At 41.6% G+C, this 16,069-nt stretch overlaps 2 protein-coding genes across 2 annotated transcripts in view; both read right to left on the bottom strand.

Annotated features, from left to right (window-relative positions):
- Nucleotides 1-925: 925 nt before the first annotated feature.
- ttpa (tocopherol (alpha) transfer protein) lies at nucleotides 926-6,302 on the bottom strand. Its single transcript, XM_014190280.3, has 5 exons — nucleotides 5,970-6,302; nucleotides 4,444-4,597; nucleotides 3,842-4,035; nucleotides 3,228-3,338; nucleotides 926-3,009 (listed from the first exon to the last, which is right to left on the bottom strand). The coding sequence occupies exons 1-5, from the start codon at nucleotides 6,171-6,173 to the stop codon at nucleotides 2,779-2,781; spliced, it is 894 nt and encodes a 297-aa protein (XP_014045755.2). The 5' UTR covers nucleotides 6,174-6,302; the 3' UTR covers nucleotides 926-2,778.
- A 253-nt stretch (nucleotides 6,303-6,555) lies between these two features.
- LOC106599164 (solute carrier family 53 member 1) overlaps nucleotides 6,556-16,069 on the bottom strand; it is a 58,348-nt gene continuing 48,834 nt past the window's right edge. Inside the window, exons 10-14 of the mRNA XM_014190278.3 lie at nucleotides 15,682-15,882; nucleotides 15,169-15,335; nucleotides 12,740-12,879; nucleotides 11,423-11,644; nucleotides 6,556-11,103 (exon numbers count right to left, since the gene is read on the bottom strand). Coding sequence (XP_014045753.1) covers nucleotides 11,049-11,103; nucleotides 11,423-11,644; nucleotides 12,740-12,879; nucleotides 15,169-15,335; nucleotides 15,682-15,882 — 785 coding nt within the window. The 3' untranslated portion in view covers nucleotides 6,556-11,048. The remainder of the gene's footprint in view (nucleotides 11,104-11,422; nucleotides 11,645-12,739; nucleotides 12,880-15,168; nucleotides 15,336-15,681; nucleotides 15,883-16,069) is intronic.

The following is a 16,069-nucleotide window of genomic DNA, read 5'->3' as shown; positions in this document are numbered from 1 at the left end:
ACTACCGTTCTGTAACTGATTATTTTTATATGCTTTTTTAAAGTCATTTTATGAAATGTCATTGAAAACGTTGTCTGTGGACACTCAAATTCTTTCCACTGAAAAGTTCTTCTTCCTCCATATTCATTCACCAGTGAATTAAGGGAATTCCATAGGAGGAAAAACGGTTGCACTCCCCTCTACAGGGCAATTTTCATAAAATAACTAGATAAATACCATCGCGCGCGCTCACCAGGCGCTACCGGAGCTCATGCGTTGCTTTCCCTCCCACTTCTATGCATTTCTATCAATTAGAGCAGAGGGCATAGACTGAAATTCAGAAAACCTGGAAGTTAAAATATAATTGGTAAGAACAAGCAATGGTGGAAAAAGTACTCAATTGTCATACTTGAGTAAAAGTAAAGATACTTTAATAGAAAATAATTCAAGTAAAAGTCACCCAGTAAAATACTACTTGAGTAAAAGTCTAAAAGTATTTAGTTTTAAATATACTTAAGTATCAAAAGTAAAAAGTATAAATTAATTCAAATTCTTTATATTAAGCAAACCAGACAACACTATTTTCTTGTTTTTATTTTATTTACGGATAGCCAGAGGCACACTCCAACACCCAGACATAATTTACAAACTAAAAATGTGTTTTTAGTGAGTTCGCCAGATCACGGGCAGTAGGGATGACCAGAGATGTTCTCCTGATAAGAGTGTGAATTAGACAATCTTCCTGTCCTGCTAAGCATTCAAAATGTAACAAGTGCTTTTGTGTTTTAGGGAAAATGTATGGAGTAAAAAGTACATTATTTTCTTTAGGAATGTGAAGTAAAAGTTGTAAAACATATAAATGGTAAAGTACAGATACTCCAAGAAATGACTTAAGTAGTACTTTAAAGTATTTTTAAAACATTTACAAATGTCAAGACAATGAGGGTGATATTAATTTGATATTTTAATAAAATATTCACCTTCTATAGGGCATTCAATTACAGCGGTTTAATAAACTTTCAATAGTGCAAGTTGTTTAATTACAGTACTATTCCAAAAACTAATAATAGTAGGAAAAGTAAACCTTTGCCATATGAGGAAGCAAGATGACGGTCTATCAGGAACCACTGAATGACGCAAAGCTTACAAAAGTTCTTTTAAATTACTGGTATGTTCACATTTCCTCAATGCAATGATATTGGTCATAAAGATGTAGCAAGCAATGTGTTCCAACAAGCCTCAAGTAGAATATCAATAGAAAAACACAAAGAGGCACTTCATCAAAAATCATTTTGCTCGTCTTGCTCCCAAACAAACGGACACAAATAAAGCATAACTGAACATGATTAAATCAAGCCATCCAAATGTAATGAAATCTCCTCAAACATGGACAGAGGGCTTGTTTACTGAGGGCCTATGGTCAGGAGGGGAGAGAGCCCAGCCAAACTCAACACAGTAGACTGAGAAAGATCCCAGCCAGGCTCAACATAATGTTGTGAGAGAACCTAACTAAGCTCATCACACTGCCCCTCTGGACAGCTTTTAGACCTTTGGACTGTTTCACATAAAGACAGGGAATGGACTAGAGCAGTGGATGCTGCTGAAGGGAGAGCAGCTCATAACAATGGCTGGAATGGAGTCAATGGAATGGTATGAACCACATGTAAACCACGCGTTTGATACCACTCCATTCCAGCCATTATGTGCCGTCCTCCCCTCAGCAGCTTTCATTGGACTAGAACTTCTGTAATAACATACAGAGATGTATTCAGCACTTCTCTCATCTGAGTGAGAGAGATGTTGAAAACATTGTCAATTTTTAAAATCTCTCCAATTTTGCTACAATGTGAACATTTCTGAGGACACCTTTCTTTCATCATCTTCTGTGAGAAAAAGACAAAACAGCAAAGAACTGAATCAATTTCCTCAGAGTTTGCTACTACAGGCTGGACAAAGGATATTCAGGGATTTTTGCTATCTTGTATTATCAATCTGGGTTAACGGATCTTTCCAAGAACAGGCTGTATCAGCTTATACTTATTTGAGTAAAGAACTAAGCACTTAATCTTCATAATTAATTAAAACACCAATCATAGTATAAAAATATACATCACTACTACAGTAGACATTCACAGAATTGTAAAAATAGCTCAAATATATATGTCTTTAACCTTGCCTTCTGTTTTAACACATTATGGTAGAAGACAGTTGGTTGAGTAAAGGGGATACCTAGTCAGTCTTCCGCATTTAACCCAACCCCTCTGAATCAGAGCGCTGCCTTAATCAACACTTTTGCACCCGGGGAACAGTGCGTTAACTGCCTTGTTCAGGGGCAGAATGACATTTTTTACCTTGTCAGCTCTGGGATTCGATCTAGCAACCTTTCGGTTACTGGCCCAACGCTCCCACCTGCTAGGCTACCTGCCGTCCCGATAATATAAATGTTTGCAAAACCCATAAAACAGATGAGATGGCGAAAAGTAGTCTAGGCCCAATTCCAATGTGTTATTATACTATTTTGAGCACTAGCTCCTACCGAGCATCCCTCATCATCATCCTATCTTTTCATCGACTACTGATAAAAACTTTAAATAAACAGGATACTCTTGTAAACTCAAAACTAGCAGACAATCTTGGACCAAGAGCTCAAGTTGTGCACCCCAACCATATCGATTGGACTTCCCTTAAAAAAAGAAGGTGAAGAAAGGAATAAGAAATTGGAATTGGACTTCAGAAGAATGCTACGAGTTGTGTGGTTGGTCAGTGAGATGCACTCTGGGATGTGTAGTCTATGGGGAGTCAGGAGCTGTAGGCAGACTGGCTGTCAGGTTCTGGGTCAGAGGTGACCTCATCTCCTGCAGGGTAGATGGAGAGCTGGGTGAGGAGTTCCTCAGACTGCAGGATGTGGGAGGTCCACTCCTGACACACCTCTTCCATGGAGGGGCCGCTGCCCCCGTACTCCTGGGGGAGGATGTCTTCGGAGAAGAAATCCCTCAGAGTCTCTTTGAAGGTGCTGCCATGCATGTGGATCTAGGAGTAAGACAGGAGGACATTGACATGAATTAGTATCACTGCCGTCATGATCCACATTGTTGTCACTATCATCAGAGACATCATCGTGGGTTATAAGAGCCTGCTCTAAACAACATCATCATCTCCATCACTCCCGTTAAAATGTATGAAAGAGATGTATCCAGGTGAAACAAGAGTCAGTGCAAGAACGTGAATGATGAAGCATGGCGACTGACCCGCTGTTTGATCTTATCAGGCAGAAATGGGCGGAGCATGGCGAAGACAGGTCTGAAGAATATGGGCTCGTTGATCAGATGGATTCCTCGCACCTTCAGAGGGAACGAGTCCTGAGGAGATCACATTTAGGCTTAAAGGTAGACTCAGCTAGATGATGTTGCAACGAGCAGCACCGCAGATATTGAGATGAGCGGGATGCAACACTTTGCTCTCACACAGTCACACAAAGTATCTGTGCATGTGCACGGGTGTGCTTCCCACTACAACAGAGGAGAAGTTCAGCCTCACACTACAACGCTCTTAGTTGTTGCGGATATTGACTAATTACTGTTGTTTACTTTGTGCATCTACATCATCTTGCTGATTCTACCTTAAATACAGTATTATTACAGACTTACAGTATAGGTATATTCTGTAAGAGTAACACATGAGATTTCTGCAACTCTGGATCCAGAACTAACCTTATCCTTAGAATAACATTATCAGTAATGGTAAAGGTCTAACACTTATCATAGAAAGATTATTTCTCAAACCAGCGGACGGGCCCATTAAAACAGCAGTTGAAAATGTTGAGTGTCCTAATGAACATGACCCAGTTCAACAGATAACCTACTGTGAGCACAGAGGAGATCCTCTTGGCCAGGGAGGGGTTGATCTGGAGGGCGTGAGCGAAGCACCATCCCTGCATGTCAAAAATGGCTTTTAGTCCATTCCTCTGGGTCTCCGTCTCCTGGACGATCAGCTCAGATGTGATCAGACTGACCCGGAACACCTCGTACACTGTGAAGTCTTTGGGGTTCCACTGGCCTGAGGAGAAAAGCCAATGCATCTCAAATGACAACATATCAAATGACACCCTATAGATAGCCCTCAAATTCAAATCTTGACCTCGAAGCTTTAAAAAAAAATGTATTCCCCTCTAATCAGGGACCGATTTAGACCTGGGACACCAGGTGGGTGCAATTCATTATCAGGTAGAACAGAAAACCAGCAGTGCTCCAGACCTCGTATGTTAAGAGTTCAATACCCCTACTATAGAGTATACTGTATTGAAGAGTATTCAATCTCCTTACATAGCCTTTTACACAGCCATGGGCAGATTATTCCTTTTGATTTATGTTCAAAGCACATTTTAGGTGGTTTTATGCAGTGGTACCGCTTGCCTTGCCTGACACCCAGACCACACACTACGACACCCTAGAGGTGAGAACTAACCGATCCTATAGATGAGCACTCTGCTGCCGCTGAGGTCCCGGTCCCTCAGCACTCCATGGTAGTTATTCTGGAGGAGTCCCAGGACAGAGGACGGCTGCAGGTTGGCACTGATCTCTGGGCACTCCCTCCTCCAACGCTGGTAATTAACGAGTAGCTATAGATAGAAAGAGAAAGAAAATAAATATTTTAGTGATTGCAACAGAGGACCCACAGCCAGCTGTCAGCCTGTCAAATCATGTCAGGCTGTGTGGGCACTGTTAAGTGCCAAGCTGGTAAATGTTTTCCAAACCTATGTGTACTGACTGACATTTTTAGGCTATGAACAGGATACAGAGCGACAGGCATGAACTATGCCACACATTTTGTTGAATGCAGTTAAGACACATACAAACATTAACTTACACTAAGTAACCAAAGTGTTTAACCCATGAATAATACACTCTCCTATAAACCCATGCCTGCATTACCTATCCTACTGTGAATGTTTCGTTTTGGAGAGGTCCAAAACGTCCAACTATTGCAAAGCAAATTGTCTTTTTTGACATGCTTTTTGACATTATCCATGCATGTGCTGCAATCTGGACGTTTAAAACTTCCTCACATAGCGACAACCTGTAGCCCAAATAGTTTATTTTCCCCGTTACTCCAGTTGGCATGGACCCAACTTTCTTTCAGTGACAGTCTTTGAGTCCAAGTTCTAAACCAGTGCGATTGGCATCGAAACCCAGCTAGCACATAACGTTCTGAGAACCATGCTTCTTTGAGCTTAGTCTTATGGTTATTTTGCATACAACCTTCCCACAATTTTCTGGAAATGGTGCAGGATAACCGGCTCGCACATAATGTTCTGAGAACTATGTTTCTTAGGTGGGAATTTCAGTACTTCAGCATAATGTTTCCTCTAGGTTTCTACCTCATGGTTTTATTTAAAGTAATTCTCAAAATGTTTTCTGAGAACATTAAGAAACAACATTCTTCTTTGGGAATTTCAGTACTTCAGCTTAACATTTTCTACAGATGATCATGGTTTTATTTAAAGTCATGTTTTTTAAACACAAAGGAAACTTTCCAGAAAAAACACATGCCACATAAATAAATGGTTGCATGATTAATGCCTTAGCAAATTAATTTCCATGTGTCCTATCTGTGCTTGGAGTTCAAAATAGTTAAACTAGGCTATCAGTTTTATTGAGTTATTGAAACATGTTATCAGAACGTTAATTATCTTCAAATAACCTATCATTTCCATTCTCAGAAAGTTCATAAAACCTCCTAGGAAAATTCAGGGAACCATAGTAAAACATTCTCAGAACCTAACCTGCAATCTAAAAAATAACTATCAACAGGCGAAATTTTAACTTCTGTTCTCAGAACATTTAAAAAGTATGGCTTCATTCCCAGAACCAATGGGGTAGCAAAAACGTACGTTCCCACAACTTCCAAGGAACCAATGTGCTAGCTGGGCAACATGCAGCATAGCCAACAGTTTCAATTTCTCACTACCTTTAACCCACCGAGATACCAACCTTCAGTGACAGCTCAACATTAAAGTCTCTCGCTCGCAGAAACTTTATTAGAAAACTGTCGGACCAATTCAAGCTTTGCTGCGGGTCGATGATGTCTTTCTGTGCCCTCTGTCTCAGTTCTAATAAATAAGGTTTGACAAAGTTGGAGTCGTCGGGCAAACTATTTAGGTCTCCCTCGTAATCCGTCTCCTCTCCGGACTTCATGTCGGTACTGTATCACATTTCACGCCCATCACACACAAAAGTAAGTTACTGAATTTACATAAAGGAGAATGATGAAACTTCCTTCGGCGCAATCAGAATAGGCTACTGAAATAGTCTCGCTCGTCAACACGCACGCGGCTCACTTACTCACCTCTGTACAACAAGGCAAATACTTTAAGCGCGTGTCGACGAAATTACTGGTCAGGGGTAAAACGATGTTTTTCAAGTACTTGTCGACCTAAAGTCCACTGCCATGATACGTGGCAGTAGGGCAAGACTGTGGAAAAACTAGTCCAGCGACTTGAGCAATGTTTGAGCTATTAGACTAAATAAATTGTTCCATTATGCTACAATTCAAACACTCAAATAAGGCAGGCTAGTGTCGTCTATTTGGTCATACATTTTATTTAACTAGGCAAGTCAGTTAAGAACAAACTATTATTTACAATGACGGACTATACCGGCCAAACCCGGACGACGCTGGGCCAATTGTGCGCCGCCCTATGGGACTCCCAATCACGGCCGGTTGTGATACAGCCTGGAATCGAACCTGGGTGTCAGTAGTGACGCCTCAAGCACTGAGATGCAGTGCCTTAGACCGCATGCATCACTCCCTAAACGGAATGAAATACTTCCAGTGGAGAATGATCAGGAATAGATTGTACCGTTACAAACTGGCTGTAAAATGTTATTTTGTCTAGACTAAGTGTATCCATTGCATGGATACAAATTGTTAAAGTGTTTCAACCTTCTTCCACGAAAGGGAGGTGTCGTATTGACCACATTTGATAGCGGACGTCTAGGCATGGGCATATTTTTTGGTGCCAAATCAAATTTGTGGCTTGTTCTTGCCTAAACCTTGTAAACCGAGAACAGTATTCAAATATTTCATCAAATTTCTCTTACACCTATTAAAAAGGTTTCAGCCTGCCAAGCATGGGCAAGAAACGTTGTCTATTACTTTGAGTAAGCTATAAGAATATATTTCTTTGACACCTCCCTATGCAAAATATAGCAAAATGTTCTCACCATTAGGCCAGCTACATTCAAACATTATGGAATAGAATGCCCTCTGAAGGTCATAGAAACAGCGCCACCCGCAGGACAAAGAAATAGCGGAAGAGACTGGATAAAGAGGAAATAAATAGGTACAGAAGGATGGAAATAAACAGCTACAAGTACAGAAATGTTTTGTCTGACTTTTTTTTAACTCAAAAACCATGTAACAGGGAGGGGAGGGGAGTGGGGGTGCGATCCAGGCACCTCAGTTAGCAGAGAATGCCAAATGCATGAGGAGTACTCTTAAGGTAGTAGTTACAGTGACCAGGGGTACAGGGTATGATGACAGTACATAGGGCGAGCATGTTAAAAAAACTGGAGCATAAAAACACCACGCTGGCGGGACATATGGGACATGGGAAACAGTCCGTTTCATATAGTTCATACAGGGCTCTTCCTTCACTTGCGTTTTTTCAGTCTTTATAGCATTCTAGGCAGAAGGGAAACATGGTAACTTTCTAAAGAGCTTTGTTTTGGTCCAGGCTTTCGGTACAGTAGGTTCCACTCTTCTTCCATAGGAGGATCTATTGGAGTGACAGCTCTGAGAGATCCAGTGATCCAATGAGAAGCGACAGGGAGACGGGTCCAGTGCAACTCCACCCTTAGCATTCATAGCTGGAACATACTCCAAGCAAGGTGTTTGGGTGTGTGTACAGGGTATAATTGTAAGCAGGATGTGTGTAAGCACTTCAGAGAGTGTGCATTAATATTTACAAGGCTTTGTATGTAGTGTGTGTGGGCCCTCCAGCTCACTCTCTCAAGGGTGAGATGTTACTTTAGGAATGTAACAAAAGGATAGAGATATTCTCTATTTCCCCCACTAGGTTCATTGGTTGACCTAGGAGGTACAGTCCCCAGACCTGTAGAGACCACAATATTTGAAAAAGTAACAACAGGTGACCATCACAATCTTTTCAAGGGGCAGGGGACCCAAGGTGCACAGGGTGTTGAATTGTTACTAGTTCTCATTGGGCCACAGCTTCTGCGTTTCTGTTTAGTCTGTGTCTACTATGGTTCTTTTTAGCAGCTAAAGTGCATTTCTGGCAAATCATTCAGATGAGGTGACTCTAGTTAAATAGGAACTATTTGATCTACAACACACCGAGGCCCAATGAAAACCAACAGTTTACCCTGAGGCACTGGGGTCCCTCCTCCCCCTGCTGCAAACATCGCTTTATACTTCTGACTTATTACAGGGATAATGCATGGCTGTTATTGCTAACCAGCTCCATTCAAGTCTAAGAGCCTCCGAGGTCGGCTCCCTTTGAGCTGGTCATGACATGGTCGACAAGAAAGCTCAAGCATCACAGGGACATATCTGAAATGGCACCCTATTGCCTATATAGTACCCTAAGTTAAAAACAAGTGCCCAATATGGGAGGATGTCATTTGGGATGGAGCCACAAATCGAACACCATGTTGTCTTTATGTGGTCATCTTCTTCATCACATTATTTAAGACAAGTTCCCCCAGACATTTAAGCTCCATCAGGCTTTCCACAATCACTATTGTGGTTGACCTCTACACTATGAAATGCAGCTTGAACTTCAAGAAGTATGGGCCAAATCCTAACCTGAGATACACCTGGGTTAACTCAAACCTTTGAATATTGTGCATTAATGTCAATGGGAGATGAGTTATCCGGGCATATCAAGTTAGGATTCTGCCCTAAATGATTGCTTATATCTTTACAGGGTTAGTAAATCTACCAGGGCACACAATGGGGGTTAAAACCCTCAGGTGGCTTTTGGGAGAGGCAGGAATTCTAGGAAATTGTGTTTACTCAGTAAGAGTAGAACATTTAAAGCTTTTGCCTTCATTAGAACTGAGAATATGCATTGAATGCATTGTAATATTAAAGACTCCTTAGGTGAGTCAACACAGACACTTCTCTTCAGGACTAAATGTGAGAACGCACACACATCGTGTTTGTTGGCTGGAATTACTAACAGAATGAGACATTCAACAAATGACTCAAAGTGAGAAGTGTTCAAGCTAGGAACGAATAAAAACTATTGAATTGATGGAATGACTTAGATTTCTGCTACAGAGGAATATAATGATGTTTTATAATTTAATTAAACTGAAAATATTAATTGCAGTTATCTTGTAAAAAAAAAAGAAGACTCTAGACACACCAAGGAAGTGGACATCAGAATGAACAGGATGGGTGGATCAGAATGGAGATGATTGGTTGGTGAAGAGGCCAATCCCTGCACACCCCCAGACACACGCGACACTTGACTCCTCACTGGCATTGGGTGTGCTGCCCTGAGATCTAATGGAATGGAACGGACCAGGATCAACACAGGGCCCTAAAGATGGCTAAACTCAAGTTGACAACAGAGATCTGCGTTATGCTGCTTAGTGGACACAAGGCTGCGAAGCAATGCAGATAGAACTAGGATGTCTAGAACAGAAGGTATATATTAAAAAGTGAGTAGGGCTCTGATTTTCTCCTGACCATGTGACCTGACAACTCATGTCACATGACCAAGAAAAAGTGAGGGCTGTTAATAGTGAAATATCCTCTATAGATTCTATTTATATCTGCTGTGCTATGTGACTTACGGAGGCGTTGTGCCGTGGAAGCACAGTCCAGCTCTCAATGGAATGTTGCAGATATTTGGCTAGCTCTGAGAAGAGCAAGCGATATAACGATAGTAGAAAATCCTGCCATTCTCACACAGCTTACTGAGAGACTGCATTAGCTCACACTGGTATCTAAAAAGACGAAAGACTAGATTTGGCATGAAAGTAAACATAATGTTATAGTTAACCCAGATTGGAAGGTTCTGAAGACAGGGAAGGGGGTGGCTTGTTTTGAGAGAATTGTCTACATCGGAGCCTCCTGAGGGTTTTTGAACATACAAAGTCCTTTTATAGGATGAGATGCCCAAAAAACATTGGTCTCTGATCAGACTTATATTCAGGCTGACCCACTTAACCATTAGAATGAATCCCAATCCCCAACAGGTCCTGGAACAGTTCTTATGGGCAACGTAAGGCAGACACTTTAGAAGCCATTTCAAATCAGAAACACCCATTTTGTTTTTTATACATTTTTTTCACTACCAAAATGTTTTAGGCATCTCTCCCCTCGCATAAATAACAATTAAATGTACATTCAACAAAATAAAATAAGAACCAAGGTATTCGTGGAAGAACTTATAGCACATAGAAAGAACAGCCACATTAATATAGTCATCTTCATCATCATGTTCATCAAAACATGGAATGAGAAAGTCAAAGAACCAGACTGATTGCAGAGGAGTGTCTGATCACTGTTCAGAGTCCAACGCTCTCTGTCTTTCTTTATATTAGATCATTTCTGATTAGCCATCTTGAAATCAAAAGTTAGTCCACCCGTTTGTTCTTCCTGACATCTACATCAACATGTAGTCTTGTTTTTTCGTCTCTTTCCCATGAATCTGAAAAATAACGGGTGACGTCAACTCAGTACTAAATGGTCCATGAATGTAACAAAACAAAGTGGCTTAAAAGTAGCTGTTACAAGGTGTGTGTATAATATTTTGTTCCTCTACCTACTCCTATATTCATGTCTTTGTACTCTGTGTGTGTGTGTGTGTGTGTGTGTGTGTGTGTGTGTGTGTATTTATGTCAATACATGTAAGGTGCAGATAGGCAGCTCTGTGATGGACTGATTGGAGAAGCTGACGAGGGGCAGGTCAATCAAACGATCGATTGACTGATTGATGGGGAGGAAGGGGGTCAGGGGGCGTGTCCCTAGGAGGGGCGTGGTCCTTTAAAGAGGTTCTGAACCCATGCTATGGATGCAATGGGTCTGGCCTGATGTCAGGTGTCCTCGTCAGTGTCCTCGATGAGAACTTTGGTGTCCCGGGTCTTGGTCCTGACAGACAGACAGACAGACAGACAGACAGACAGACAGACAGACAGACAGACAGACAGACAGACAGACAGACAGACAGACAGACAGACAGACAGCAGAGAGACAGAGAGACAGAGAGACAGAGAGACAAAGAGACAAAGAGACAAAGAGACAGAGAGAGAAAGTTTAGTATAGGGAAACACAGCCATAAGTTTTATATAAGGTGTGTACCATATTACCGTACTGGGAAGCGAGGCGAGGCCGTCTCAGGGACATGCTGTAGCTTTGTGTGGTTGTGTATGCATGCCAATGTGTGTGTGTAGCTCTTCTATAACCGTACTGGGAAGCGAGGCGAGGCCGTCTCAGAGACATGCTGTAGGAGCGTTTCCAGTTCTTCTTGCCTAGGCGGTTCCGGACTCCATCCTCCTGGTCCATCATCTGCTCCAGCAGCGTCTGGTCGTCAGCGTTCAGTGGAGCCACTGAGATGTCCCTCACGGCTCGGAACTCACCACAGTTATTCAGGTGCTCGTTCTCCAGACGGAAGAAGTTCCAGACAAAACGCCTGCAGTGGAGAGGGGGAGGAAGAGAATAGCAAGTGAAATATTGTTGAGGTGTTTCAATGTTCGTATGGGAAGAGAGAATTATGTATGAAATGTCCTTGAGGTGGCTAAATGTTTGCCTTTTAAAATCTTCAGGAGAAAGAGCTCTACCTAGAGGTCACCACAATAGTAGTCAGCCCTGAAATGTCCATTTACAGGAAATAAGATATTGGCATATAAAAAGGGTGTTTGAGAGACAGAGGGTAGGGAGAAATAAAGTGAATGGAAGAGAGAATGCAAAGAAAATATAGAACACAAGAGACAGAGAACAACAGAGAGAGAGAGAGAACGACAGAGCGAGAGAGAGAACGACAGAGAGAGGAATGCTATTTGGCCCTAAACAGAGAGTACACAGTAGCAGAACACCTGACCACTGTGACTTACCCAAGATTAAGGAAAGCTTTGACAATGTACAGACTCAGTGAGCATGGCCTTGCTATTGAGAGGCCGCTGTAGGCAGACCTGGCGCTCAAGAGAAGACGGGCTTATGTGCGCACTGCCCACAAAATGAGGTGGAAACAGATGCACTTCCTAATCAAATGTTTGACCATATTAGAGACACATATTTCCCTCAGATTACACAGACCCACAAAGAATTCCAAAACAAATCCAATTTTGATAAACTCCCATATCTATTGGGCGAAATACCACACGAAAAGGGCAACGAGTGAAGAACAAACGTCATTGTAAATACAACCCACATTTATGTTTATTTACTTTCCCTTTTTTACTTTAACTATTTGCACATCATTATAACACTGTACATAGCCATAATGACATTTTAACATGTCTGCTGTTCATTTTTGATTGTTTATTTCACTTGCTTTGGCAATGTAAACATATATTTCCCTTGCCAATAAAGCCCTTTGAATTTAATTGAGTGAGAGGGGGAGGGGGAGCGAGAGAAAGGTGGAAAGGGCGAGGTAGAGCGAGGTAGGGCGAGGTAGAGCGAGGTAGAGCGAGGTAGAGCGAGGTAGAGCGAGGTAGAGCGAGGTAGGGCGAGGTAGAGCGAGGTAGAGCGAGGTAGAGCGAGGTAGAGCGAGGTAGTCTGTTCTCACCTGAAGACCTCCAGAGGGGCTAGGATGGTGGCCAGGATGTCTGCAGCGGAGGGTATCCCACTGACTGTGCTCAGGGAGAGGGGTATCGTCCAGGCAAAACGTAGCAACACATCCTCCAGTATGGCACAGTAGTAGTAGGCCTGAACACACACACACACACCAAATAATCACATACAAACCTGAAATAATAGGCCTGAAAATATTTTTATGATGATTTACTACATCATCAGACACTTCTGTGTTCCTCTTTGAGGCATAGGCTTTCCCCAACAATATACACACACACACGCTCAAAAGTTTGGGGTCACGTAGAAATGTCCTTGTTTTTGAAATACATTTTTTTGTCCATTAAAATAACATCAAATTGATCAGAAATAGTGTAGACATTGTTAATGTTGTAAATGACTATTGTAGCTGGAAACGGCAGATTTTTTAGGAAATATCTACAGAGCCCATTATCAGCAACCATCACTCCTGTGTTCCAATGGCACATCGTGTTAGCTAATTCAAGTTTATCTTTTTAAAATGCTAATTGATCAGCTTCATCAAATAGTACCCGCAAAACACCAGTCTCAACATCAACAGCGAAGAGGTGACTTCGGGATGCTGGCCTTCTATGCAGAGTTGCAAAAAAAAAGCCATATCTCAGACTGGCCAATATAAAGAAAAGATTAAGATGGGCAAAAGAACACAGACACTGGACAGAGGAACTCTGCCTAGAAGGCCAGCATCCCGGAAATGCCTCTTCACTGTTGACGTTGAGACTGGTGTTTTGCGGGTACTATTTGATGAAGCTGCCAGTTGAGGACTTTTGAGAAACAGACGCCTCACACTAGACACTCTAATGTACTTGTCCTCCTGCTCAGTTGTGCACCAGGGCCTCCTACTCCTGTTTTTATTTCTGGTTAGAGCCATTTTGCGCTGTTCTTTGAAGGGAGTAGTACACAGCATTGTACGAGATCTTCAGTTTCTTGGCAATTTCTCGCATGGAATAGCCTTCATTTCTCAGAACAAGAATAGACTGATGAGTTTCAGAAGAAAGTCTTTGTTTCTAGCCATTTTGGGCCTGTAATCAAACCCACAAATGCTGATGCTCCAGATACTCAACTAGTCTAAAGAAGGCCAGTTTCATTGCTTCTTCAAATCAGCACAACAGTTTTCAGCTGTGCTAACATAATTGCAAAAGGGTTTTCTAATGATCAATTAGCCTTTTAAAATTATAAACTTGGATTAGCTAACACAACGTGCCATTGGAACACAGGAGTGATGGTTGCTGATAAATGGGCCTCTGTACGCCTATGTAGATATTCCGTTAAAATACAAATCTGCCGTTTCCAGCTACAATAGTAATTTACAACATTAACAATGTCTATACTGTATTTCTTATCAATTTGATGTCATTAAAATGTGGAAAAAAATAGCTTTTCTTTCAAAAACAAAGACATTTCTAAGTGACCCCAAACTTTTGAACGGTAGTGTATATATATATATATATATATATATATATATTGAACAAAAATATAAACGCAACATGTAAAGTGTTGGTCCCATGTTTCATGAGCTGAAACAAAAGATTCCAGACATTTTCCATTCGCACAAAAAGCATATTTCTATCAATTTATTTGAAAAAGAATTTGGCAGAATGTCCAACCGGCCTCACAACCACAGACCACGTGTATGGCGTCTTGTGGGTCATACAGCGGTGTGCTGATGTCAACATTGTGAACAGCGTAGCCCATGGTGCGGTGGGGTTATGATATGGACAGGAAAAAGCTAAGGACAATGAACACAATTGCATTTTATTGGTGGCAATTTGAATGCACAGAGATATTGTGACGAGATCCTGAGGCCCATTGTCGTGCCATTCATCTGCTGCCATCACATCATGTTTCAGCATGATAACGCACGGCCCCATGTCCCAAGGATCTGTACACAATTCCTGGAAGCTGAAAATGTCCCAGTTCTTCCATGGCCTGCATACTAATCAGACATGTCACCCATTGAGCATGTTTGGGATGCTCTGGATTGACGTGTACGACAGCGTGTTCCAGTTCACGACAATATCCAGCAACTTCGCATAGCCATTGAAGAGGAGTGGGACAATATTCCACAGGCCACAATCAACTCTATGCAAAGGAGATGTGTCGTGCTGCATGAGTCAAATGGTCCCACCAGATACTGACTGGTTTTCTGATCCACACCACTACTTTGTTTTTTAAATATATCTGTGACCAACAATCTGTATTCCCAGTCATGTGAAATCCATAGATTAGGGCCTAATTCAATTATTTACTTATATATGAACTGTAACCCAGTAAAATCTTTGAAATTGTTGCATGTTGCATTTATATTTTTGTTCATAGATGATTAAATCAATATTCAACAGTTTGGTTGGTATAGCTTTTTCCCCCCCAAAGGTGCATACTAACTTTCTGGGGGTAGACGATCTCCTCTCTGAGTAAGGTGTTATCGCCTGCGTTTCGGTCAAACAGGCCCCAGTCCATCTTCAGGTCCCACACCAGGGTGTAACAGGAACTGACTATGGAACAGCCAATCAGCAGGTAGAAGAAGATCTTAGCTTCGTTGTGACTCGCAGCTAGGAGAGAGGTATAACAGTTTGACATCAAAATATTGAAAAACAATATTATATATTGACAAGGTCAAATAAATAAGTGTGTAAACATTGTTTCACCCTCATTAAACACCAATGGTATTCACTAAGTTGATGGCTTATATTTAGGATAATGCTTTTCAGCTTTGTCATTACATTTAAAAAAAGTTTATAATCTTATTCAATTATTTGATAAAGTCACACAGAGGGCCAAAGATTATTCTGGTACTTTACTGGTAAACTTCTAAAGTTTCCAGTAATATACCCTCCCTTTGTAACTGTACTAATGTCTGAGGAGTACACTAGTACAATACAGTATCACGACACTCACAATTCTCTTTGTGAGTGCTGTACAGGGCAGCGAAGGTGACCACGAAGAAAGTGGTAGAGTATTTCCCGGCGTTGACCAGGTGAGGGAAAGCCCGTTTGGAGTCACGGTAACGGCGCAGGCACTGCACGAAGCGGAACCACGCCGGTAGACACTGGATCACGGCCCGCACACCGTACGAGTAGGAATGACACACGCCTCCACCTATCAGAATACACATTGATTAGAAATGAACAGATCAAATCATGCACACGGTATATGAGTAGGAGTGACACATGCTTCCATCTATCACAATTATTATCAATCAACCAATAAAATCTGCCGAATATGTTCCATTGAAATTCCCCTCTGTTGGATGGACTGGACATTTTCTTTATAGGAATGCAATTCA

The sequence above is a fragment of the Salmo salar genome, chromosome 03, assembly GCF_965601325.2.
Source record: "Salmo salar chromosome 03, fSalSal1, whole genome shotgun sequence".
In the NCBI taxonomy this organism is placed as follows: domain Eukaryota; kingdom Metazoa; phylum Chordata; class Actinopteri; order Salmoniformes; family Salmonidae; genus Salmo; species Salmo salar.
Note: the sequence above shows the minus strand (reverse complement) of the source record. Positions and strands in the feature narration are given on the sequence as shown.